Source organism: Akebia trifoliata, chromosome 6 (genome assembly GCF_017979445.1).
Source record: "Akebia trifoliata isolate Shusen 1 chromosome 6, ASM1797944v1, whole genome shotgun sequence".
NCBI lineage: Eukaryota > Viridiplantae > Streptophyta > Magnoliopsida > Ranunculales > Lardizabalaceae > Akebia > Akebia trifoliata.
In genome coordinates this window covers 28,955,968-28,983,068 of record NC_141380.1, presented here as the reverse complement: position 1 = coordinate 28,983,068, position 27,101 = coordinate 28,955,968, and the positions used below count along the sequence as shown (strand labels likewise).

The following is a 27,101-nucleotide window of genomic DNA, read 5'->3' as shown; positions in this document are numbered from 1 at the left end:
GTAAATTTTTGAGCTCATATTTTATACACTGCTAAAACTGTAGATTAATGTAAAGAGGCAGACTGCTGAAAATGCATTTTCCAAATTTTCATCAAAAGAAAATTCAATAACTTTCTTGATTTCAGCCCTTGGAATGCCATCAAACCTTGATTACATATTACGTATGACAATACTAGAGCATAGTTGATGAATAAAGAAAAGAGAGGCCAAGTGTTGATAACTAAATAACATGCTGTCACTTATCCCCTCATCTTCAATTACACCAACACTACATTTTGAAAGAGAATAAAGGTACCTCTTGTCGCGCCAAATGATCAAGGTCCTTAGATGAGCACGGCCACAAATCCATGAAGCTATATCGTGAGACAACGTCATGCAAAGAACCCTCCATTGCTGATGATCCCTCTTCACCTGTCCGAGAAAGAGCTTCCTTCCTTCTTTGCTCAACCTAAATCAAGAAAATATTCCATTAAGAAGACTAAAGCATAAAGTCCATATCAAGGTTTAAAATCTTGTTTCAGTTAGGAGAAAAAACAAAACAGTCTTGAACCATGACATTCTGAGACAATCTGAAACATTCAATACTTCAAATCAATATTTCATTCCGGTCTCAGCCAACCGGAATGTTATGCCAATACATTATGAAACAACGCAGAACTTTGAACCATGGTCCATGTTATGGACGGAATAATTGTCCAATGGGCAAGAATTCATCATCCACTCCAAAGCATCATCCCAACTAAATTGTGTCAGGCTGTCAGCCAAAAGAATGTAATTCCGACATCTCATTCCATCCAAGGCCATATATTGCAGATTGAAAATCTAAAACATAATACTTTCAGAGTTCTATAACGGCTTAGAAAAGTTATGACACAAATAAAATATAAAAATAAAAATCCCAGATGAATGAACCACAAATCTATAAATCTATGAATGGAATTGAAATAACCATTTATCTTTTCATTCCTTTTCACCTCACTGGATGAAGTAAATTGAGCTCTGCATGCAATCAAAAAGGAGTGCAAATGCATTTATAGATCTAGTAGAGGTAAAATGTTTACTGCAAAATCGATTTCAGTTTATGACATATCAGTAATGATTCAACCAGCATATTAAAAACTGATTTAACCAACCCCACCATTGAGAAACTTTGAGTACCTCATTAACTTGGTAGTTTTTACAAGTGGAAGTAATATCACAAGCAACATTGACGGACTCATACCTTCAACATGCTAGCCAAATCGCCATATGTTTGCTCGAATTGGGTAAACCGCTTCCAAACCTACAAATGAAATATTAAAACACAATAGAACAATAAAGAGATGACATGACAGACATCCAAAACCAAATCTTAGAGAACATACCTCAACAGATTCCTCAGGGGGAAGTGAGCTCAATGCCCGCTCAAATAAAGCACGGATATTTCTATCGTCATTTAAACGGCACAAGAAATCTGCATATCTGTAACTTCAGGTTAGGACATATGAACCTACATTTAGAAGCTACAACATTAGATGTACCGAAGCACATGTTACAGGGAGTGCCACTAAGACACAGTACATGCTGAAGTGTTAGCTTCACATCATATCCTTAAGAACATAATCACCATTAACCAAATTGATCAGCAATATTCGAAATGAAAGGAAAAAAAAAAATTGAACTTACTCAAGAATGTACCCAGGCTCATGCATAAATCTCTTCAACCCCGCTTCAAAAACATCGTGTGCAACCTGCAGGATCCCAATAATAGTCAGAGGTCATCTCACTAGAAACTTTTCCAAGTCACACACTACAGTGTCAAAAATAGCAAGCCATGCTTGATCTAGAGTTTATTACAAGACAAAATTAAACGGCAGAGGAAAGGGAAAGCACAGAGAGAGTCTATTCCTATAAATATATGCACTGCTTCTTCATTTTTTTAATAACTAAAGCCCTCTAAAAGGGTGAAGCCCAAAACTGATAGAAAGGATTTCCTTTCCTCTGACAAGTAAGGGTCATACATTATCCCTACATCTCAGGACAAGGTCTTCGAATTGCATCCCTCTAAACTCTGGGATAATATGAGACCAGAAAAAAATTTAAGAATTCTGAGTTAGAACAACAATTGCCACATAATATTTAAATATTTGTCATTTATATGAACATAAGATTTTGTGACTGGGCATCTACTAATCTACTATAAAAAAGGAAAAAAAAAAAAAAAACTGCAATTATTTAAATATAAATATAAATATATTAATGATTAATCTTAAACTGGTATAACCAGTTTATCTCGTCCAAGACGAGATGACTTGGATAAGTCAACTTGGTAATGATGGCGAGTGAGACGAGATGAGACACCAAGTTTTAAAACCATGCCTTCTATAGTTGTAGCTAAATACCTTTTTTTTGTTTAAACTTTAGTTCAACTCTTACTCATAAGCTCAGCATCTGCAACGACATGCAATACGTTACGACTTATGCGATTCTCAGGTAAGAGTTTTTACAAAGTGGAATCCGACTAAGTTGAAATCTTCTTCAACTCCCAAGTCTCTTATCAGCATTCTGTGCTTAGAACTTCCTTAATGATAACACACTCTTCAGACGTAGCATTTGAGCAATTCAGAATTTCCCCAACATTCTTAGATGTATTAAATTTCTATCAGATTTTAACCAGTCGAAAAGTCAAGTAACATAGATTGGCAGCAATGGGGGCGGTTTCTTTGAAATTATGCAAGGGATTGAGTTTGTCGGTGATTGATGTGTGTGTGTGTGTGTTTTGGGGGGAGGGAGTCCCATTTTATATCTAGCATTTCCTACTAAGCTAGTGCCCATTTAAAGGCATTTGGAACTGGAAGAGAGCTGTTTGAGAAGTAACTGGCTCTACAGGAGAACTTCTTTTCCTTTAGGAAGTAAGAACACTAAACAAGAGCACTTTAGACTTCAGGTGAGCTACAACTCTACCCATTTTTATTTATGAAGATTCACATGTAAGCTGCTAGATGTTGAAGAGAACCCAAACAGAATTTTTATCTATCAAAGAAAAGAAAAGAAGAAAAGAAGAAAAGAAGAAAAGAAGAAAAGAACCATCATTTGATAAATTTTGAATAGCTCTGTTGACCAAAGAAAGGTGGTGAATTTGGCCTACTAAGTACAGAATATGAACAAAGCATCACAACAAATGACTTCAGCGCTTTGGGAGAGAAAACAAGGTGTTTTGGGATGGATAATTTCTTATAAATTTGGCCTAGGACCCAATAGTCCAATTCTGGGAACTAATCCTAAAAAAAGGGAGAAGGGGTTTAGAGAGGCATGCTGAAGAGTTTTAAAGAATACCAAAAAGAAAAAAAATAAAGTGTAAGATTCGAAGTTTGGATGGGGGAAAACTAGAATTTCAAAGGATTATTACCCTGGGATTTGGAAGCTTGATATATGTTTGCAAGACTACATAGACTGATCCAAATTAAGGGTCCAACAGTGAACCATTATTTTGTGAAGATCAAGAAGAATATGATTGAAAGCCCAGATTTCAGAAGAAATCTGCAAGATAAGATGGAAGAAAATGTGATTCTTTATTAGGATGAGGGAATTGAAAGGTGGACACTGATAAAGTGGTGCAGTTAATAACTGTTAGATGTTATTAATATATGTGAGGGGCATATATGTAATTTTCTCTTTTATTTATTAATATATAAGTGCCACGACTCTTCCCACTTTCTCCAATATTTTCTTCTTCTCTTCTTTTCAAAACCCTAATATGATATTCTACTTGGTATCAGAGTTTCTTTAGTGGTCAAATTTTGGTTCTCGCTTCTCTTCTGCATTTTTTTACTTTTCTTTCTTGGTATAAATCAGATTTTTTTAATTTGATTTGTACCCATTATCCTCATGGTGGTTAAAATCCTCTCTTTGGAGGATTTTGTCTTTGTGGTTGAAAAAAATCCCTAACGTGATCATAAATCAGGGGATTTTCACTAGTTATTACTGGTTGGTTGTGGTGTGATGTGGTGATTGGGTTTCAAATTGTGTTTCTGGCCTTCAAGGCACCTTGCGATTTCATCTTGAAAGGTGTTGGAGATCTGCGATTTTATCTAGAAAGAGTTTTGAAGCCTAACGACTTTATCTGGAGGGGTTTTAGAACCCTGCGACTTCACAAAAATAGATTTCTCTATTTTTTTTTTTAAGGGGGGGGGGGGGTTGGCTATAAGGAATTTGTGCCAAGGAGATTTTCTGCCAGTAGAAAATCGTTTACGAAAATTGTGGGGAGAAGCACCGAAAATTGTAGAGCAATTTAATTGCTTCCAGGGTAATCAGTTGTTCTCTCATGAAGCAGAAGATATACCTACTGATTTGGTCGAAACTCAAATGACTTCCTATTGCTTAAATGGAAGTAATTATATCCAATGGTCAAAGGCAGTAGAAGTGTTTTTGAAGGCCAAAGGAAAACGAAGTCATGTTGTTAAAAATAAACCATCAACTCTTGATGAAAAATATTAAGTTGTGGGAGCAGGAGGATGCTCAAATAGCTACTTGGATGTGGAATAGTATGAAGCCTCAGATTGGTGCCAATTTCATGTTTCTGGATACTACGAAAGACATCTAGGAATGGGTGAAACATATGTAGTCGGGGTTGAATAATATTGACCCGGATCTATGAAATTACTCAATAATATTTCATTCTACAGATGATAGAACACTAGACCAGATATTTGCATCATTAATGTGCATGCGTGAGAAGTTGAACAAGTATCAACCTATTACAAGTGATCTTCATCAAATGCAGAAACAAAGAAAAGATATGGATGTTATTCGGCTTCTCTCCTCCCTACGATCTGAGTATGATGTTGTGAAATCCCAAATCTTGGGGAACCCTGAGCTTCCATCTCTTATAGATGTCTTTTCCCAATTGAAGTGAGCCATGTCATTAGAGAATGTTAGTCCTATTACTGATCGTTCTGCTTTGACTTCTTTAGGAGATTGTGGCCGAGGATATGGAGGTGGTCGAGGAAATTGTGGTGGTAACGATGGTGGTCGAAATTCAAGGGGAGCATAGAGGTCGTGGAACCCGGAAGTGCACTAATTGTGGAATGGATAGCCATACTATTGATTATTGGTAAGATCTCCATGGGAAACCTACAACACATCAAGCTTCAATGATATCAATTCCAGATGCTAACCCAGGGTCTGTCTCATTTGATCAAAACATTGATAAAGAACTTATTGTTATTTTTCAAGAAAAGTATGATAAGTTGGTCATCAAATCTTCTCCCAATGCTATTCTAGCCCAAACAGGTACGACATCCACTTGTTTATTGTCTTCAACGAGCCACTGGATCATTGATTCTGGTGTTTCCGATCATATGACAGGTATTTCTCATATGTTGTCTTCTCTAGTCCATCTCCTTGTCAAAATGTTAAGTTGGCTAGCGGTTCTTTTTCTAGAGTAGTTGGGTTAGGCACATCACAACTGCATCCTAATATTCCCTCATCATTTGTGTTTTATGTTCCAAAATTTGCATTTAATCTTTTGTTTATTAGCCAACTTACAGAGCAATTTATTAAATTGCTCTGTGGCATTTTTTTTCCTGATCATTGTGTATTTCAGGATCTAAAGACGAAGAGGACGATTGGTGGCAGGCGTGAAGTGGGTAGTTTGTACCTTCTTGATAGTGTTCCAACTCATAGTGCTCATCAATCTGCCCCCGACAAGTTTTAGTGGCATTGCAGACTTGGTTACCTGTCTACTCAATCCTTACTTCGTTTAGTTCCCAATTTGGATAATGTTCTTTCAGATTGTGAAGCATGTCAGCTTAGTAAACATCATCATGTGTCTTTTCCCCTTAGTCTTAGTCATCCTGAGTCGAGTCCTTTTTCGTTTAGTGCATTCTTAGGGTCCTACATGAACCTCGTCATATCCTGGTTTTAAATATTTTGTTACATTTGTTGATGATTGTTCAAGAATGACAGGTTATTTTTAATAAAAAATAAATCCGAGTTGTTTAATATTTTTCAACAATCTCATATGGAAATTCAAACTCTGTTGGGTGCTTCTTTGTGTATTTTACGCTCTGATAACGCCAAAAAGTATTTTCTTCGTACCTTAGTACATATTTATAGTCTCATGGCATTCGTCAATAGTGTTCATGTATTCATACTCAACAAAATGGAGTTGCTGAAAGTAAGAATCACCACCTTCTGGAGGTTGCTCGTGATTTGTCATTTTAGATGAAGGTTCTTAAGCTTATTGGCGTGAAGTTGTCCTTTTTGTGAGTTATCTTATCAACCGCATGCCTACTCTTGTTCTTACTAGTAATTCTCCACATAAGATTCTATTTCTTGATTGTCCTTTGTTTCACCTTCCTCCTCGAATTTTTGGTTTTGTCTGTTTTGTGCATCATTTGGGACCAGGACGAGATAAGTTAGACCCAAAGAGTATTAAATGTGTGTTTCTTGGGTATTCTCGTTCATAAAAGAGTTACAAGTGCTACAGCCCAACACTAAGTAAACATTTTGTCTGTGGAAATATTACTTTCTTCGAATCTACACCTTATTTATTTGTTATCACCCTTACTAATCATGATTTTAGTCATGTTCCTATTCCAATTCCTCTCTTTGTTCCCCTTTCTTGAACCAAACCTCCTCTTCAAGTTTATCACAGAAGGACCATCATTGCACCAACGGCACCAATCTCTTCTAGGGCTTAAAACAGGTCGGGTTCAAGTCGAATATGAGTATATCAATATCCATATTTGAAATTTTTATTCGGATCTTACTAGCTATAACCATATCTGAACCATTTTATTTTTACCAAATCCATCATTGCACCAATCTCTTCTAGGGCTTAAAACAGGTCGGGTTCAAGTCGAATATGAGTATATCAATATCCATATTTGAAATTTTTATTCGGATCTTACTAGCTATAACCATATCTGAACCATTTTATTTTTACCAAATCCATCATTGCACCAATCTCTTCTAGGGCTTAAAACAGGTCGGGTTCAAGTCGAATATGAGTATATCAATATCCATATTTGAAATTTTTATTCGGATCTTACTAGCTATAACCATATCTGAACCATTTTATTTTTACCAAATCCATATTCGGATTTGACCCAACAGAAATAATTGATTCGTGTTGGTCGAGTCGGACAATTTCGAATCATTCAAGGTTATTTCAATAAAAATCACTAAAGGTGTTATTTGAAGTCAAGACCTCTTCCTTCATTGAGAGAGGCCTTAGTCATTGTGCCCAACACTTGGTTGTTGTAAAAAATACCTTGAAAAATATAAAATATATCTTACAAAGTAATATATAATTCGAATCTAAGAGGATATAGGGATGGATCTGTATCCAACTCGGGTTAAGGGACATCAACCCATATCCGACCCATTTTTTAATTCGGATATACTTGAAGGAACCAAGCCCACTAAATCCAGATTCGGATAAAATCCGACCAATTTTAAGCCTTAATCTCTTCACTGTTTGACGATCCAATCATGCCATTTGTACCTCCTTATCCCAATCCAGTGGTTGCTTCATAATCATCCTCAATGAGTTACCAACTACTCTTCGCAAGGGTACTCGCTCTTGTGTTACTCGACATCCTATTTTTCATTTTGTGTCTTATTATTCTGTCTCTTTCATTATTTTTGTTTACATTATCTACGTCTCCCATTTCTATTCCTAAGACTCTTCAAGATGTCATCGATAAAAAAAAAAGACTCTTCAAGATGTCTTATCTCATCAGGGTTAGACGAAAGTAATGGTGGAAGAAATGGATGCTCTTCATCGTAGTGAGACATGGTCTTTTGTTTCTCTTCCTCCTCAAAAACATGTTGTGAGTTGCAGATGGGTGTATGTCGTTAAGTTTCATCCTGGTGGTACTATTGATAGGCTCAAAGCTCGTCTTGTTGCTAAGGGATACACTCAAATGTACAAGATTGATTATGAAGAGACTTTTTCCCCAATTGCCAAGATTATGTTTGTTCGGATTCTCATTTATTTAGCTCCTACGTATGGATGACCTTGTATCAACATGATGTTAAGAATGCCCTCCACCATTGTGGTTTGCAAGAAGAGGTGTATATGGAACAACCACCTTGGTTTGTTGCTTAGGGAGATACTAGTGTAGACTCAGGAAGTCACTCTATGGTTTGAAACAATCCCCGAGAACCTAGTTTGGCAAATTTAGTGATGTCGTTATTGCTTTTAAGATGACGAGATGCCAGACAAATCACTCAATATTCCATTTGAAAATTGAGCATGGATATATCTTACTTGTAGTGTATGTAGATGATATTGTGTAGACAAAGAGTGATGCAGATGGTATTCAAAATCTGAGGTCATCTACAACTATAGTTCCGAACCAAGGATTTGAGAAAACTAAGATATTTCCTCGGTATTTAGGTGGTTCCCTCAGCTAATGGTGTTAGTCTCTCACAAATGAAGTATGCACTAGACTTACTTGAAGACACAGGATTACTTGGGTCCAAACCAATGAACACACCCATGGATCCTAAGTTGAAACTAATTGATGAACATGGACGGGTGGATTTAATTCTTTTCTTGTTCTCTTCTTCTCGAAACCCTAATCCAATCTTCTACAATAACTTAACCAGCAAAAAGAGAAGGTAGCAGCAGACCAATAAGGAATAAAGGGAGAAAAGATGAAAGAACCAATGAGAATCACAAGCCGTTAGGCTGCTGATGGGCTAAAGAGGAAATCATACGCAATGTTTCTTGTCTATTGGAAAATGTCCAACAAAAATCCCTTTACAAGATGAAAGATAAGTATTTTTAATAACCATACTTGAACGGGTCTAGACTACCCATCTACTTCTAATTTGAACCATCCAAATAACTTCTAACCATATTGGACAGAAATCCCCTTAATGATGACAACACACTTTCAAACAACATATGACAAAGATGTCCCTACTAATAAAAAATAATAATAAAGAACAAAACAGCAAAGCATAGCAATACTTCTTGGCTCCCAAATTTTGTACAGAGAAAATTGTAACCACATTTTGGACAGAAATTCCCTTAGTTTTGTTCACGTGTGCAGCTATGTAGGATTGTTTTAGGCTCTTAGCAATAGCAGAAAACAGGGAAAACAAGATAAACAAATATTAAGAATATGCTTGTCCACAATACGTCTAACAGTTACATTATTAAGAAAGAGAGTACGTTATATTAACTGAAAATAGTCTTGGAAAAAAAGAACAAGTGCACAATTAATTAGTATCAAATTTTCCAATGACCTTTGGATCCTTGTTAAGACAAAATGCCATCATTGCATAAGCAACGTACACATGATATGTGCAGTTTGGGGATTTACGAGCATCTAAGAAGTACTTGCGAGCTGCTTCAACTCCTTCAGTTCTTCTTAGAAAACGGAAAAACTGCAATACCAACACCAATTATGAATGAACAAGTAGAAACAGCATAATAAGGGAAGAGAACTCTTTAAGATAGCCAAATACCACTTACTTGTATGTGTGCTAGTGCTGTTGCATTGACTCCATTACCCAAAAGACTCTCATATATTTTCTTGGAAGGCTGCATGGATAGACCAATTTACGGTTAAAAAATGCAATCACTAGGAAATCTAATGAGAACAACCAAAAGAAACACTTTCCAGACCTGAATTGCTCCACGGGACTCCTCCAGTTCTGCATAGGCATACCTTAGCACTTCAGAATCTGGCGAAGTGAAAAAAAAAAAAGGGTCATGAATCAATTCAGGCTTGCAGTGGTACATTAGTGGCTAACTCAACTTCCATTCATCAATAATTAGTAGTGACTTAAAAGGTCTACAAAAATATATTTAAATAAAGACTCATCTAATAAAATCTTGTACTGTAAGTTTTTCCAAAATGAGAACAGAATGAAACAAAACACAAAATATTTTGAAACATCCACTTTAATGATTGAGAGATGGAAGTGGTGGCCAGTCTGACGAGATGCATTGAATCGGCTCCAATGGATCCTAAGTTGATGGATGGAAGAGTTGGGGCCGGGAGTAAGGATGGGCCGTTCTCTATCAGATCTATTTTTCTTTGGCCCAGAATAGTCCTAAGACTACATCCAAGCTTGATTTCTTTGTTTGGGGAGCTGTCTTGGGGAAAACCATTACTATGGATAAGATTATCAGGAGAGGTTTATATGTGCATGGCTGATGACTTCATTGCTCGTTTGCTCCCCAAGTTTGGGCTCACTTCTTGTCCTTGTTTGGCCTCATTAGTTGCTTTCCTCGGTCATTGGAACCTTTCTTTCTATCGTAGGCCTCTCTGGGTAATGCTTTTGGTGCATCCAAATTTGTTTTATGGAGCCCAACTCCTTTCGCTATGTGTTGGAGGGATGGGGGGGGGGGGGGGGGGGGGGGGAGCTTTGGAAAGAGAGGAATGGGTCTTTGTAGGAAAGAGTGTTCCCTTCCAAGATTCTATTATTTCAATTCTTAGTTTCCTAAGGTTTTTAAGAAATTCAAAGTGCTTTTCTTTGAGGACTTCTTGGAGAGATGGGATCGGGTTTGTTGCATTTCCTCTTCTTAGTAGTTGGGTTGGGTGATTGTTGGTTTTGAACTTGTGGCTGGTCATCTCGACCTCCACTCCATTTTATTTGGGGGAGATATGGTGCTCTAGGGGGCCTACGAGTCCAGACACTCCCATCATAATTATAAAAAAAATTGAGAGTTATAATCAAAATCACATTTTCACATCCATACTCAATATAAATACTTCATAACATTCCGAAAAAAACATAGCAAGATCGAAACATGAATTTGATGATATATATGGCATTGTAAAAATCTTTTTTAGTTGATTAAATGAATCTTAGAAGTCAAAAGAATGTTTAATGGTTAACTCAGTGTTGAAATATTGCATTTGATATATTTTGGTATGTATCGGAAAATTCTGAAACACTCCAAGACATCGAGTTTCAATACAAGATTTTTTGTACATATTGATATGTTTGGTTTCGTGAAAATATTGCGGTATATCAGAAGTTATATGATATTTCATCCCAGGTATGTCATAAGCTGGAATGTTTAGCTGAAACATTCTAAAATGAAACAAGCTTTAAAGAACCATGGCTCTCTTTGGTGATATACGATGCATGAAAAACGGTCAAATGGGAAAAAAAGAAAAGAATTATATATACCAGGAAGAGCCTTTAAAGCCCGCTGGAATGCTTTTATTGCAGAATCTATCGAGCCACTTTTTGCATGCCATGTAGCATAATCATACCATATATCAGGACAATGATATAAATACATCAGACACTGGATCACAAACAGAGTAAGGTGTGAGTAATCCATCTAAGGAAAACAAAAAGGTAAACCCTAAAAAAACCACAAATTTGCATGGTGGAGAGAGAAAATAAGTATAGGCTCTATCTCATCACATGACTGCGGATATATGGTAACCCATTAGTCGGCATTATCCAAAGAGAACTGTATAATTAAGAGTAAAGTTTAACTACTAAATGAAGATAAACAATGTCATGAGAATTTGTTTAGGTGACAAATAAATCATGGAAGGAAAAAATGCAGTTCCAAGATTTGTGTATGTTGAACTAAGGGAATTTTTTATGCAAAAGTGGATAAACAGATCTCCACTAAAAATACTGTTAAAAACAATAAAAGAAAATACAACCGTCACAGCCTCACTACCCTTTTTATTAATTGGACCACACTGGAGAACACTATAGAACACTGCATACTGGTGCTCTGAATTAAAAGCTACAAGAAGCACCAGGCAACCATCCCTTTCTCACACCTGCTCATATGTGAAGGCAATTCGTCTGTTGGAGGATGCACTATCTATTCTTTGTGGGTTCCCTCTGAAAAGCATTAGACCCAATTAGTTTGAAAGCTCAAATGAACTTCATAACTACAGACGAAAGAAAATAAAAAATCAGAAACAATTGCTGAAAAGGGGGCTCAGTCAAAAAAATTGGTGATTTAACGGATGGGTCAAAAAAATCGCCATTTATTTTGAGAATACCAATGATTTCAAAAAAATCAGTGATTTTTTTAATCTATCCCTCTGATCAATTTTTTTCAGCTCTGCCCAAAATTTTCCCGAAACTTGTCTGGACATCCAAATTAACTGAACTGACCCCCAGCCAATTACAAACTTGCTCACTATGATTAAAGTAATTCCTATGTCACCTTATAACATATTACTATTGATAAAAAACGAAAAACATTTCTTGAAGATCAGATATTTTCCAATGAAATCTCCTTTCTTAATTCGCATCATCAATCCACCAATAAAATACTTCAAATTTTCAGATTTTAAAGCAAGGGGAGAAAATGAGCAATTTCAGTTTGATACAAAATTTTACACATGGAAAAACCAAATGTGTAGTGCAAACCAGTTATACCACTGATGAACGAAAAACCACATGGTCAAGAATGTCTTACTTTTCAAAGGCCAAAAGCCTTTTCCACGCCATGCATTGCTGCTCTTCCTGTAGGAGCAGAACAGCAAATTAAATTTCCACCTATCAATAGAGTCTACATATATAGTGATTCACATGACATCTAAAACAATTCAAGTACGCAACATCAACCACATAAGAAATGCAGATCCTTGGATGGAGCACGCTCTAAAATGAACTTGAACACATGATCAAGGAAAAGGACTGAGACAAAGACCCAACTAAGAATTCTCAAAAAAATTAATGACTCACTGCAAAAATGAAGAATTCTTACCCGGTTCAAAGACTTACTCTGCACATAAGAATTCATCAAAGAGATCGTAACTAGGAAACAAAAAATGCAAGGGTTAAGGAAATTACAGATACCAGGCTCAGGTATGCTGCCAAAGCTAGCCGAATCTCTGCTTGGATTCTTTCTATTGGTGACTAGCAGCCTAAAACCAATGAGTACAGTCAGCGTTCCATTTCTTTCTTCCTTTTTTTGGTAAAACTTATATTAAAGGAAACTTAGAGAGGTCGAGATGATCATCCCAAGTACAGGAAATTGAGACAGACAAAGAGCACACGCCTCAAGAAAGGCTACAAACCCAGTCCCCAAGACTGCTTTACTCCAATAAAACAAAAGACCCAAGACTGCTATTGCTAAATGCTACAAAAGATGCTCCTTTCCATCAACATAAAGCCTCAATTCTAATTCTAGATGTGGTAGGGTTACATGGAAACAAAGAAGGATCTCTGACGGTGACCTACTTAGCAGGAATTCAAGCCTAAAACCATGAAATTTCATGAGCTTCAAGCTATTGAATGTGATCATCAATGTCCTTTCTGGCCCGAATTTGCATTCATCAACCATTTCTAATCCATTCCACTTTAATAAATTTAAAAACTATCAATCAAATAAAAAAAATTTAAAAACTAAAATCACAGAATAAGACAAAAAATAAAATAGATGTAAGACTTTTTTATATGAATAAGAAATTATTGAACGAGAACAGAAAACATAACATACGTGAGTAGGAGAGAGAAAGGTTACGTTCTCACATCACCCAAGATAATTTACATATCCCGAACAAGATCATCCCCATCTCCTTGCAACGAGAATCAACTTTGATGTGTTTGGTCTCATGGAGCGCATGATTAGTGGCGATATGAATGACTGCTTATTATCCCAGTACAGTTTCATAGGCAGTTTAACATCAAGCCATAAGTCTACAAAGATGAATTTGATCCATAGCCCCTCATAAACACCAGGGGCCATGGTCTATATTCTACATCCGCACTTGAACAAGCAGCCACATTTTGGTTCTTGCTCTTACTAATGACAAGATTCCCCAATAAAAGTGTAGTATATAATGAATGGATCTCCTATAAAAAGAGATCTTGCTTAGTTTGCAGTTGTATTGACCTTCTTTCACACCAATGAAATATCAAGAGAGCTGCTAGCTGCTATTGGCCCCAATTTTTACTTATTACAATGGTTGAGAATAAGTACAAGTTAGGGTGCCAATAGAATCTCTCCCTTTTTTGGGGGGCTAGATTTCTATTTGTTGGGTTTAGAATTTTATATGAGCTTAATCATAATTGTAAACTATTGAAATTGTTTGAACGAGTTATATAATATTATGTAAAGTTGAGATAATAATTTGAGCCAAACCTTTGTAATGTTTGAGTAGTGTGTGTTAATCTTTAACTGAGGTGTGAAATTTTTTTTACGAAATTGGGGTGTAATAATTTAAAGTTGGGGTGCCAATGGTAGCTCCAAATATCTATCTATCAAAAAAAAAAAGACAAAAACAAAGAATTCACCAAAGCTGTCATTTAGAATGGTGTGTACAAGATCCTTCAGGGGGAAACAAGAATCTACTCTATAACTGAAGGAAAATGTTATTTGAAAACAGAAACAGCAGAAATATAGACTTTTGCAGGCACGCAATCAAGAAAGTATTTTCTGCCCCAAGGCGATTAAGAAAATCAAAGGTATTTAAAAGAAATAAATAAGAACATACCTTGTATGATCCAGTTGGGGGTACAGCAAGCATATTCCAGTCAAGTTCATCAATATACTTCTTTCGCTCTCTATAGACAGCCCTTGCACTGTTATACTTCGGTTGATATTCAGATAGCAGCCCTTTTGCCTGCAGAATGTCATATTTAAGTTGACATATTCCTTTAAATACCCAGGGGTTTTATTGGAGATGAATATATTTATTTCATAAATGTTGATCATGGGTACACAATTTCAAGTTTTCTTTAAAATTGTGAAATCAAGAAAGCCCAAAATCCCTCTAATTTTACAAATGCATACGATCTTCGAGTCTTTGGAATTATAATTTCTACATCAAAAGTATAATTCTCAGAATCCTAAAGTCAATATGCAAGAATACTGCATTTTAGACTTAAGAAATACAAGTTACCAGTGTACGGCTGACAGAGTTCTCAAAATTTTCATAGTCCTTCCAAAGCTGTTCCACGTGATGGGTAGGAGTAACAATAGCTTTTTGGTATACTTTTCGCACAGAAGTCATTCGTTGTGACTCTTCCTGTGCCGTCATAGCCTGCAAGAGAATTTTTTAAGAGCTCTAAAATCATCATCATTGAAGCCTTATCCCAAAGATTTGGATTCGGCTTTTAAGAGCTCTAAAATAAATTTTAAAAGATTAAAAAAAAACTGCCAAGAGCTCCACTAGAAGAGAAAAGGAAAAGATAGAAAATAAACAGACCGGCAATGACTTCAAGAAGGTAATGTACTCCATCCATACTGGCCCAGATGCAATGTCAGTTCCTGATAACATATCTCAGAGGGTCAGAATTTGGAGACCACTATGAACTAGTCCAATAACATTGTAATCACTAGATAAATACTTTTGATAAGTACATATTTAGAATTAACATACCACAGAGATACATATTAAGGATAATGTCAGAAGAGAGAGACCCAAATGATAGAAGTAGCAATAAACTGCATGCCGTAAGGCTGTGACTAAACTGGAATTGAATGACAAGAAATCATGACATAATTATACTTTGAGAACGTTCTGAGCATGTGAACTACTCTCAGACAAGCAAAACAGATAAACAAACTGTATCTGCACAAGGTTGCACAGAAGCAAAGTTGCACAGGTATGGGCATAGTCTCCAAGTCGGGATTTGGGAATAACTCGGCAAAGGGAACATCCCGAAAAAGGGGGAAATTCTAAGGAAAAAATGGGAAGGGGATGGGGCTAGGATTACAACTATGTAATTATTCCTACTAAGTGGTGTTCTTGTGCTATATCATCAAATCCTATATTTAACTGCAATAATAAGTCAACAAAATCTCATATTAATATCATCCACAAAAAGTAACCGTCTACTACACATTTAAGGCTTATATTGTTCAAAATATAAAAAGATTACAATCATGAATCCAAGTTAGGATTCACCAACCAATCAAAAATCATCAACTTCAATGTCATCCTTATTTGCATCCTCACTCTCTGACACTTGATCAGTAAAATGGTCATCATCATCTTTATCAATGTCATCTCCTCTTATTATTGCATCATCTGGGATTGGTAATGGAAAGGTCGAAATTTTTATCTAGGCTGACATACCTCATTACTAAGATACCGAAATACACCTTTTTCGTTTTTCTCAATTTAATCACAAAGTTTGTAAGTCGCGACTTGTTGAAAAATACATTATTTAATCGATGACAGAAAAAATAGTCACGATTTAATCGATATTTTTTCAGTAAATTGTCCAATTTGGTGGCTATGAGTACGGGTATGAGTGCCGGAGTCCGATACAGGTGCGAGGTGTCGAATTGGCAAATAAAAAAAATGACTTCAGGACTTGGGGTAAGATGTTGCACCTGTAGTATATCTTGTGCTACATATAGAATATATCTGGAAATTTATAGTATGAGACGGGATGGATTACACACTTATTTAGTAGTTACTTATGGGCATTTGGTCATTTGATAAATATGGTATTATAGAATATTACTTGTTTGTTTATGGGACCAAAATTCCTTGTTATTGTTGCTCAATTTCTAGGATTTTGGACAAAAACTGAACCAAGGAAAATGAAATATAGATAGGTTTTTCTCCTTTTTTTTCATATAGGTAAGCTGGACTTGAACCCACAACATCAAAGTTGCTGTGCAATGTGTCAAACCAAATGAGCTATGAACATGTTTCCAAATTATTGAACATGCAACTCAATTGTGGCTTCAACGAATCCATGTAGCATAACACAAAAGAAGCACATTTATAAAAGCATGCCATTTTCGAATATTTCTGCATAACATTCTAGTTTCAGCCGAAAGTGGAACGCAGCATTTACTGTTTCAGTAATGTCCGAAATGTTTTGATTGAGACTATTTCGGTCTTTCTCCTAACTAAAATATTTCCTCAAAACGAAATCTTAAACCTTGATGGTTAAAAAGACTCCTTTATCTCCCACTCTCCCTCACTTATGATTATTGCTGACCTTTTTCACTCTCTTCCACCAATTAAATGATGAGTCCAAACAGCATTGTCTCATTCTCTGAATGAAAGATGGGCATTGACAAAAGAGTTTATCCACGAGAACTCTCTTATTTTAGTTTACTTAATAAGCACAATAAATTATCTTATTGTAAAGATAGAGGATGGATAAAAAGAGTGAGATGGGTGTGGGTGACAAAAGACTCAGGACTACCCTAGATACTCAAAATTTTCCATGGTTTTTATTCATCTCTAAAGCAACATGGAGGGATAATTTTCTATTTCCAGATCCATTTATTTATGAAAGGTGATCACTTATATTTTACAAGAGGAATGCATGAGAGATGCACATGAGTAGTTAAAACAAACGAACTTCACTAAGCTAATAAGAAAAATGGAAAACAACTAAATGTGTGCCAAAAAAATTAGATTAATCAAATAAAATAATCATGTTGATGTCATGTAAATGCAAACTAAATGCACAATGCTTAGCAAAGAGAAAACTTACTAATATTTTACAGAATAGATTGCCTTCTTGAGAAATTTCTAAGCTAATATTATCATTTCAATATAATAAATCACCTACATAAATATAAGACACCACCAACATACATGAATTCACGAATATAAAACCACCTCTTATGCTCCTTAAAAGAGAGATGAATCAAATTCATGTAAAATAAAAGAGAATGGCACTAATGAGTAACATGTTGATTTCTTTTCAACAAAAAAAAAAAAAAAATTTGTTGTTTTGTTTCTTGCTCCCAATATAGACTTTTGGGAAAATTACAAAAAGTGGGTTAAATATTTTAATATTTACAAAATGTAAATTATTATTTTTTAAATTACCAAAACAAATTAAGTCGTTGGACAGTCCAGCGTTTTAGTAACTTGCTGGACTGTCCAGTGTTTTAAAAGCTTGCTTTAACACTCCAGCAATTTAGCCTCTATTTAAAACACTGAACAGTCCAGCAAGTTACTAAAACGCTGGACTGTCCAGCGACTTAATTTGTTTTTGGTAATTTTTGAGAAAATAGATTCTTTTTGGTAAATATTAAAATATTTAACCCTCTTTTAGTAATTTTCCCTAGACTTTTTCATTATCAATCTTTTACATTTACTAATGATAGAGCTTCCAATGCCAACAGTGAATTTTTCAACCATTTCCTCATCCAATGTAAGTTCTCACATGATGTATGGTCTCATTTTATTTCCCTTTTTCAAATCATTCGATGCTTTCCAAGATCAGCATTAGAACCCTTTTGAGTTGGCAAACATTGGCCCTTATCTCTAAAGAAATGATTTTTGGTTGTTTGTTAGGACAGCTAGAAGAAGAAGAATAACAGTTTTTTATAGAGGAAAACAGTCTACAGGATGTAATTATTAATATTTAGATCTCCTTTTCTTTGGGAGTAAAGTTTTTAAGGAATTTAAAGGCATTTTCATCGAAGATTTCTTATTCTCCCTTCCTCTTTCCTTATTATTTCTAATAGAACTTCATGCCTATCAAAAAAAAACCCATCCAAGGGAAGAGAAGGGGTTTCTCATGGGTAGGACTCTTTTAAGAATATCCATTGTTTATTGAGTGTGGGACAGTGACTCTCCAAATCATGGCTGGATGAGTAGAAAAAAGGTTGGAAAGGAGATTGTCTTAGGGAGTCTAAAGAGAGAGAACTCTTACTCACCACTTTTTAAGAGCATGAAATGGTTATGGCTCCTTGAATGTAGGGGAGAGGTTGGGCTTTTCATATTAAGAAGACTCATTTGTTATAAGTATATACATTAAAGATGAGACAAATCCCCAAAAAAAAAAAAGTGTAGCATCATGAAGAGTGAGATGACCGTCTAGGGCTTACAAAAGAAACAACAAATACCTTTAGCCCTTGGGCTACACTCTTGGCAGATATTCCCTTTCACCATTTGTTGGGTAATTTGTAAAGGAAGGAACAACCACCTTTTTTGTGGAAAAGATAACGAACCTTCACTTGCTCATCTTGAAGATTAAAGCTAGATTATCTATTGATCTTAGATAATTAAGGAGCTTAAGGCTTGCATTTAGAAGGTTATATTTTATAAATGGCACAAGATTACATAGAGGCTCATTTTTTATGGCTTTCTTATATAATATGGTTTCTATCCTACTTTGTTTTTCTTTAATGCAACTTTTTTACCTACAAAAATAAAAATGTCAAGCAAATAAACCAATAAATAAAACCTAACATCCAAGAATGCATAACATGATCCTTACCAACATAGTTGAGCATAAAGTCAAACGCTTTCCTAGTTTCTTCCTGGCCCTCTGCTCCCTTCTTTTCATTGACTTTCCTAATGAAACGAATATAGCATCGCCTACACATGCAATATTAATATAATTAGAATGCATAGTACCTAAGATGATGGAATGTAGGCTACCAATTAGGTTCTTTATTATTAGGACGCTTATAATTAGTAATTGTTAAAAGAAAAAGTACAAGATGAAAAAAGAAATAGTTTGTTTATAGAAGTAGCAAAAAATAAACGAATAGTATGCATTGGCCTAGTAAGGCTATGCCATTTATGTAGGCTCAATCTAATCCATATAAGCTTGAAAAGGGTAGAATCACTTCTTGCCTTGCCATAAGTGTGTATGTGCAAACTGGCTGAGTGAGAGCATTAGGGAAGAAATCAAATGTGGCCACTTAAGCAACATGTCTCATTCAATTCATTGTTTCCCACTGGCTTGCTCTTCGGGGTTTTTTTTTTGATAAATAAAATTTTATTAGAAAACATTGTTCATTCAATACATTAATGCCCATTGGCTTGCACATGAACTTATTTTAATAAAAGCAGTTGGACACCTCCTTTCAGCCATCAAAAGATGCTTAGATTGAAGCAACAAAGGGTGATTCTTTTCCTATTTTTGCATTCTTTTATTGCTTTCTATTGCATCTTAATTGATTCTAATGACTAAATTTGTTCATTCGAAACAACTTTGGAGTTGCCCGACTTCACGATTATGCATGGAAACAACTAAGTCACCTTTTAGGTCCTAGACAATTCAAACTCGATAATGCAAACCAAACCATCAAAAGAGTGCATTAAAGAAGAATTTAAAAGTTAAAACTATTTAAATCCACCCAATAAGCATATTAAGAAGAGCACAAATTAACAGTTAAAACAATAATAGAAGTATTGTTCCTCTATAAATAGTAATAAGAGAAGAGCAAGGCAACAAGTTGATCCCTTCTTAAAAATTAATTTAACTTGCAAGAGAGTGGTTTTGATTTAGTGGCCATAAGATGTTAACATCCATGATACACCCAATGTCATAAACAAGTGTACAAGCTTCTTCCAACACGTATAACTTTTTGGATGTATATGATTATGATGATAAATAGAAAAATGGATCTTATGAGTCATATGATTATGAACCATATATATATATATATATAAACTTGAAAACTATCCTACAACAAGTCCAATAATTAAGTGATCTTGTCGTCATCATAATCATTAACAAAGCCTTGTCCCAAATACTTTGGTTTGCAAGATTCCATTTCACCGTTCAGCTCTATCTAGAGCTACAATATGTTAAGATGCCATGTCTTGAAATTTTTTCTTAATATCTAATGATAGCAAGTAAGAACATTCATAAACTTGAGCCATGGTGAGGTAAAAGGCTTACCAAAGAGAAATCTGAAGACAATTTAATAAACACCGACTGAATATCTGCTTTGTTGCATCATCGTTATTCACAACCATGTGCGCCTCGACGTATTGCTTCCAATATTTAGCCTGCATAAAGGTAAAGAGGATTCAGTTATGCACTCCATGTAACATCTCAGAGCAACTAGCCTAATGGAACCACTTTATCTAGGTACAATTTAGGGTGTTAACCATAAAATATAACTGATATTGAAATAACTGATCACCAAAACAAGGGGGTATGTATATATTAGGCCCAAAAAAAGCTAAAAGGATAAGCAACAGGCTACACATCAAAGGAAATGAAATTAGATAGAGCCATGATCGATTGACCCCCACCTAAAAACAAAATCCCCAAAAAATAGTAAGTACAATCTTTTTACAATTGAAGACGATACATCTCTTTTATCTTCAATATAATCTACTCAACGCCACAAAAATTAGTGTTTTCAACATTTCATCTAGATATGTGAAATGTCCACACCTTCCTAAATGCTCCTCATATATTCTAATATAAAACCAATTTATAAGAAGAAAAAGAAAAAAGAAAGCTTTGGGCAAAGAATTTGATAATTAGCAGTTTACTAATAGGCTATATCAAGAATTTTGAAATAATTTTCCCAGGTTTATTACAACTTTATCAAAATTGCAGTTCTGCCACTATGATGAGAGTCACTGCATAATTCAAGACAACACTTGCCTGAATGACATGAACGCGTTCAAAATGGCTGGATACGTTAAATCTCTTACTAATGCAAGCCTTGTCAAAAAGATGTCATGGCCTCACAGATAGAATTGAGACCAACTTCCTATCCAAGAAAAGTATACCCTGGCCCATCGATCAATGAACCAGTCTTTACCCTATGTTTTGATTCTATGCATAATTCAAATTAATGAGGTCACCTAGCAAGTGATAACCTCATTTCAATAATCGTCCGAGACCATGAGTCATCTCGGTATTGTTCATGAAAGAAACGAGACGCCAAGGCCGAGTTCCCCCTTTTTCTCCCTCTCCTTCGTCTTCTTCTTCTTTTTGGTTCAAAAATCCAGGCGAAAACTTCTATCTCATCCAAGATAACCGAGATGTCTCACCAAGTCATCTCGGTATTGTTCATAAACAAGACGGAACAAAATTTTGAGATTGAAAACGAGTGGTTAAAAACCACATACCCCATTTAAAATCAATAGTTCATGCTCAACGGGATTTAGTAAATTGACATATTTCCATTCACAACCTGAAAATTTACTAGTAAATAATGGATGTCTCGGGACTGTGTGTCATCACTCCTACACCATTCTCATCATTCAAAACTAAAGTGACTGAATACTATGACATGCACATCTTAATCAAAATCTTGGGTAAAAAAAATCATAAACAAAGCGGAATGAAGATAAACTATAGTAAATCCAAACATCATCACAAGGGTTATAACTCCAACACTGTTTGTATGCAATCAAGATGAGAAGTGAACAATTGATTCATATACATAAGCATAAAGAACTTACAGCTGTTGGAAAGGTTGAGAGAAGTTGCTCATATATCGGTGTTGCCTCGGAAATAGGCATAAGCTATAGAAATGGGTTCAAACAAAGCATAATTAATACTCGGTGATAAGTAACTAAATTAATGCAAAAAAAAAAAAAAAATCATTTTTTTCCATAAAAAATCACACACACACACAACATAGTATCTCACCAGAGCCTCATTTGCAAGAATTTCCGCGGCTTCAACATTGTAATTATTAGCTAGAAGAGTATCTCTCGCTTTCTTTCCCTGTAATCGAAACGGAGAAAAATAACATTTTTAACATATTCATTATCGAAAAAATACACAGAATTCAATCGATTTAACAATGAACTGAACCTTTGTTTCGGCTCCACTGCGATCTTCCACTACACTTCTTCCTTCATCCGCCATTAGTCTTTGCAGACTTACACAAATGATTGATTTCTAGGGTTTTATATCTACAGATTCAGATTCAAAATAGGGTTAATGGTCTAATTATAAAGTTAGTACATGTTATGTTAACAGAGTTCTAAGCTTATAAAAATCCCGCGAAAACTGAACTCGAGGATTCTAGGGTATGGAGATCCTTCGAATACTATAAGAACCGTAGACCAAGTAGAGTGGGAAATAACGGTAACGGAAAACCTCTAGGAGCTGCTATTAGCACTCCAACTTTTACATATTTTCAGTCATTCAAAAGCTCTTTTACTCTTTTATTCTCAAAGAAGATGCCCTTGCACCTTTACCCCCTTACTTAATAGAGAAACAATTTCCTTATTTAACTTTTTTTTTTTTTTTTTTTTTAGAAATTACTTGGAGGACGCTCACGGATGGACTTCTTTCTAAATATCTCAATTGAACTATTTAAACTACCTTAACCTCTAAACTCACCTTTATTTTCATCAAAAAACTCAATTTCTGGCATTCAATCGATGCATAAGAGCCACCATTTACATCGGAGAAGTTAGAAGATCCTCAAATATGCTTTTTTGGAGGGTTTAACCGGTCAGTTTGAAGAGGTACGATTGATTTAGGTTTTTGTTTGATTTTTGAATTGTTTGTAACATAAAAATCTAATCTTTATGGAATATTTTGATTTGAAAATGAAAATAGAGTTTGTAAGATTCGTTTATATATATTATTTTTTTTTTTTTCTATCATTTTCTTGCCGGAAAAGATGAATGTTCGTTTTTTACAGCAGCGAGTTCGTTTTTTATTACTATCAAGTTCAGTATTATTAATAATATGAACTTGATGGTAATTAAATTACCATCGAGTTCATATATACCAAATGAATTGTAGACTCGATAGTAATTTAATTACCACCAAATTGGAAATAAAATGAATTATGAACTCGATGATAATGATATTGTGAACAAACCTTCAGAGAAAATGTAATTTGACAATACCGTTGAAGTCAATAGTAATATTATTGAACTCGATGGTAATTTATTGAATTCAACTATAATTTCTTTCGAATTCAAAAGTAATTTGTTGAACTAACTAAATTTTTATGTTAAAAATCCTTGATTATTGTATATAATGGTGCAATTATCTCGTGGTATTGAAGTCAAAGATTTTTTGAATTCAAAATGTGATATGTATTGTGTAGTGTTGTTTTATTTCAATTTAAATATTTTATTTTATTTTGTAGTTGCTTATTTAATTTTTATCAATATTGTAGGGGAAAGGAACACTCTGCTCAAGTATTGACAGCCTTATCAAAAAATTTGAGGGTTTAAACAAACCAAGGCATTTAAAGGTACGTGCTTTGGTAAATTATACGAATTGAAGGCAACAAAGATTACACAATTACAAACCCTTATTACAATTTTGATGGAAAAACATCAACCGATTTTGACATTTTCTTTTCTTGATGAAGATTTAAATGTTACTCAGTTCGATGTTACCCTTTTATTAGGATTTAAATGTGTGACAAATAAGGAGGTCGTAGTCCGATCACTTGCGAAAGGTAAGAAAACCACCAAGCAGACATATTTCCTCACTTCTCAGATTATTCTTACCAAGGATGTTTCAATTGCATTAGAGACTCGAGGGATTTCTAATGATGACTTTTTGAAGTTGAGTTTACTCTATGTTATCGGTATTTTTTACTGTCAACTGGTAATGACATCATCTTGCCAATATATGTTGAGCTTGTCAACAATTTGGACGTCTTCAACGAATATTCATGGGAAATGGCGGTATATAAAGATTTGGGACAAGCCATAATAACACTTAGAGAAGTGGTGGATAGGGCTACATACAATATATATATAGATGCGCATATGTCCTACACGTAATAAATTTAACCATTGCATTTAAATTTTTTATTTTGTTCATTAATTCAAACTCTTAAACTTATTTTGTAATGTGGTAGGTGTGGGCATTTGAAGACATCATAACCCCGAAAGCAAGGTGGTTAAGAACGATACATGGCCCAGATATTTAAAATGGGAATCCACAACTTATTTGTGAAATAAGACTGTAGAGGACAATTTAAAAGAATGCAAGGTAAAAAAATATATATATTTAATTTTAATGAAATTATTTTATTATAAAGAGCCATTAATGGAATGTAAAGTTTTGCACACAGATTCTAACAAATTTGAAGTTGACAGATAGTGAGAAGAGAAACAAATTTGTTAAAGATGTTATGAATTTAGCCACAGTTTAGATCGATAAATAATTAATTAAAACATACGACCCTCTAAAACATGTCAAGACCTATCAGATAAGTAGGAGGGTAAAAGATTAGTTTAACTTTTATAAATTAAGTTCTTCATCATTTTTGTGATAAACTCTTATATTTTATATTTGCAGAAGGCACAAAGAAAATAAGATGAACCAAAATTGGTATAAAAAAAATTAAAAACTTCTGCAGATGGATATATGAGAAGAAAATAAGAATAAGAAAAGAAAAGGGAGAGAGAAGGAAGTTCAAGAGAAGAGTGGGAGTGAGATAGTGAGGGGAAGAGATAGAGGGAGGGGGAGGGGAAAGAGTTTGGATATTGTTGATGGGGAGATGGATGATGTTGCTGGGAGGAGGGTTGGGGATAAAAGGATTGATGAGAGAGGGAATGATGAAAAGATGAGAAATAATGAAGACAATGATGGTGAGGAGGTGAAGAGACTCAAAACTTATTCAAGGAGGGACATCATAAAAGTTGCAGTAGGTCTTCAAATAAAGACTTGTGATTTAGAAGATAAGGTGACTTATTGGGAGGGAAGAGTATTTTTACTTAAAGAGAATAAAAAAAAGTAAGGAAGAAGAGGATGAGAGAGAGAATGATGATGGTGGTTTAAGGATGGATGGGGTGGATGGTGGTGATGATGTTTATTCATTTGATTTATTACTATTAATGACAATCAGAGATTTTCCGCTAGACATTGTCGATAATGAGTTGTTTGTAGAAAAGAAAATGATTATGAGTTGAGAAGTGGGATTCAATGGATTGTATTTCAAAGGCATATACAAGTAATCAAGTAATGTGAATGTGACAATTCACTGGATCTTTTGTGAATTGTCATGTCTTCAAACAAGTAAATAAATGTAATTGAACAACTGAGGTGAATTCTCATTTCAATAAAATCTATATTAATTAGCATCGAGTTCGACGGTTTTAATATTATTTAGTACCGAATTCAATGGTGATTTAATTACCATTGAGTTGATAATATTATTTAGTACCGAACTTGATGGTAATTAAATTACCGTCAAGTTCATAATATTATTTAATATGAAGTCAACATTGTAACTGATTTTTATTCGGTTTTGCAGTTTTGATTCCAACACAAATTTTTCATCTAAACGACAAACAAAATGAAATGGATGAACTTATAAACCATCTATTTACTTGGATTTTAGCCTAGATCTATTATATTCATAGAAAATAAGTTAAAAAGAGTGTTAAAAATCCACATCTTGTGTCAATTTTATTATATAAAAGATTGGGAAGAAAAACTTAAGGGAGTGAGAGCAAGATTGATCTATTAGTGGAGTTTCTAAGGCTTCATATCATCAAGAACCAAGAAAGGGTAATTTCGACATTTCACATGTCAAAATGGTGAAAATGGTCTTCAGGGACCATTTAGAAAGAAAAAGTTTACTAAATGTCATGTTCAGCAACTGTTGAAAACTTCAGGACTATTTAGAAAGAAGTCCCTCTGCGAGGGTCCTTTAAGTAATTTTCCTCTTCTTTTTTTGGATCGATACTTATTAACTTTGTAAAGATTTTAAACCTTACTAAGGGTCGTTTTTCTGATAGGATTATCACATTAGCAATCCAACACCACAGTCATCTAGATTTCATTGAAAAACTCATTCAAAATAAAAATAAAAAAATCGAAGAACAATTTCTTTTGGGCTCGATCTAAGATTTTGAAAATGTACGGCTATCAAACTTCCACATTACTCATAACTCCAAAATTTGAAATTAAAATTCAATGGTGAAAATTTAATTATTTATTTATTTTTTAGAAGTTCATAGAATTTTTTCCTCTACAACCCTAAAGCATTGGATCATGTTGCCAAGGACCCTTAGTAAGGGTGAAATCCTTACTAACTTAGTAAGGATAGGCAGACTCTTGTTAATAACACCTCTCCAACTTTATTATTGTTTGTCTTTCACATATTTTTTAATTATATCCGTCCAACTTTATTTTTTATTTTTTCATTTTTACCCCCTTAACCTCTAAGAGGATGCCCTTGCTATAGGCACAAGCGAACTTTAGTTGAAATACGAAAGGCGTTTGAGTCATTCTTTGTTGACCTAAAGAGAAGAATTTTTGAATGGATCCTCCCTAGGTCTCCTTGACCATGGAAAGGACAAATGACTAATTTATCACACTATGAAAAGTTTTTTTTTCCCCAATTTATCACCATGGGAAAATGATAAATGACCAATTGATATGTGCTTTGGAGCTCCAAAATGCTCAATCTACTCATGCTAGTGTGTATGAGATTCGTACATCATATGTGTAGTTGAATGATAATTATATGAGGTAAGTGAAAA

At 34.6% G+C, this 27,101-nt stretch overlaps 1 protein-coding gene and 1 long non-coding RNA gene across 6 annotated transcripts in view; one reads left to right on the top strand and one right to left on the bottom strand.

Annotated features, from left to right (window-relative positions):
- CSTF77 (Tetratricopeptide repeat (TPR)-like superfamily protein) overlaps positions 1-22,766 on the bottom strand; it is a 35,040-nt gene extending 12,274 nt beyond the window's left edge. The window contains exons 1-19 of one of the 5 annotated variants that reach the window (XM_086446459.1): positions 22,648-22,763; positions 22,444-22,544; positions 22,276-22,353; positions 22,086-22,148; positions 20,560-20,669; positions 19,144-19,244; positions 15,147-15,208; positions 14,841-14,981; positions 14,433-14,561; positions 12,410-12,456; positions 11,760-11,823; positions 11,143-11,263; positions 9,626-9,684; positions 9,473-9,541; positions 9,245-9,384; positions 1,666-1,734; positions 1,365-1,461; positions 1,223-1,282; positions 296-448 (exon numbers count right to left, since the gene is read on the bottom strand). In XM_086446459.1, coding sequence (XP_086302585.1) covers positions 296-448; positions 1,223-1,282; positions 1,365-1,461; positions 1,666-1,734; positions 9,245-9,384; positions 9,473-9,541; positions 9,626-9,684; positions 11,143-11,263; positions 11,760-11,823; positions 12,410-12,456; positions 14,433-14,561; positions 14,841-14,981; positions 15,147-15,208; positions 19,144-19,244; positions 20,560-20,669; positions 22,086-22,148; positions 22,276-22,353; positions 22,444-22,497 — 1,617 coding nt within the window. In that variant the 5' untranslated portion in view covers positions 22,498-22,544; positions 22,648-22,763. Of the gene's footprint in view, positions 1-295; positions 449-1,222; positions 1,283-1,364; positions 1,462-1,665; positions 1,735-9,243; positions 9,385-9,472; positions 9,542-9,625; positions 9,685-11,142; positions 11,264-11,759; positions 11,824-12,409; positions 12,457-14,432; positions 14,562-14,840; positions 14,982-15,146; positions 15,209-19,143; positions 19,245-20,559; positions 20,670-22,085; positions 22,149-22,275; positions 22,354-22,443 lie in introns of all 5 variants that reach the window. The other 4 variants (XM_086446463.1, XM_086446462.1, XM_086446458.1 and 1 more) reach the window with 4 other exon arrangements.
- A 206-nt stretch (positions 22,767-22,972) lies between these two features.
- LOC147400678 (uncharacterized) lies at positions 22,973-25,121 on the top strand. Its single transcript, XR_015179471.1, has 3 exons — positions 22,973-23,105; positions 23,771-23,848; positions 24,008-25,121. It is a non-coding gene; the product is annotated as an uncharacterized LOC147400678 (long non-coding RNA).
- The last annotated feature ends 1,980 nt before the right edge of the window (positions 25,122-27,101 follow it).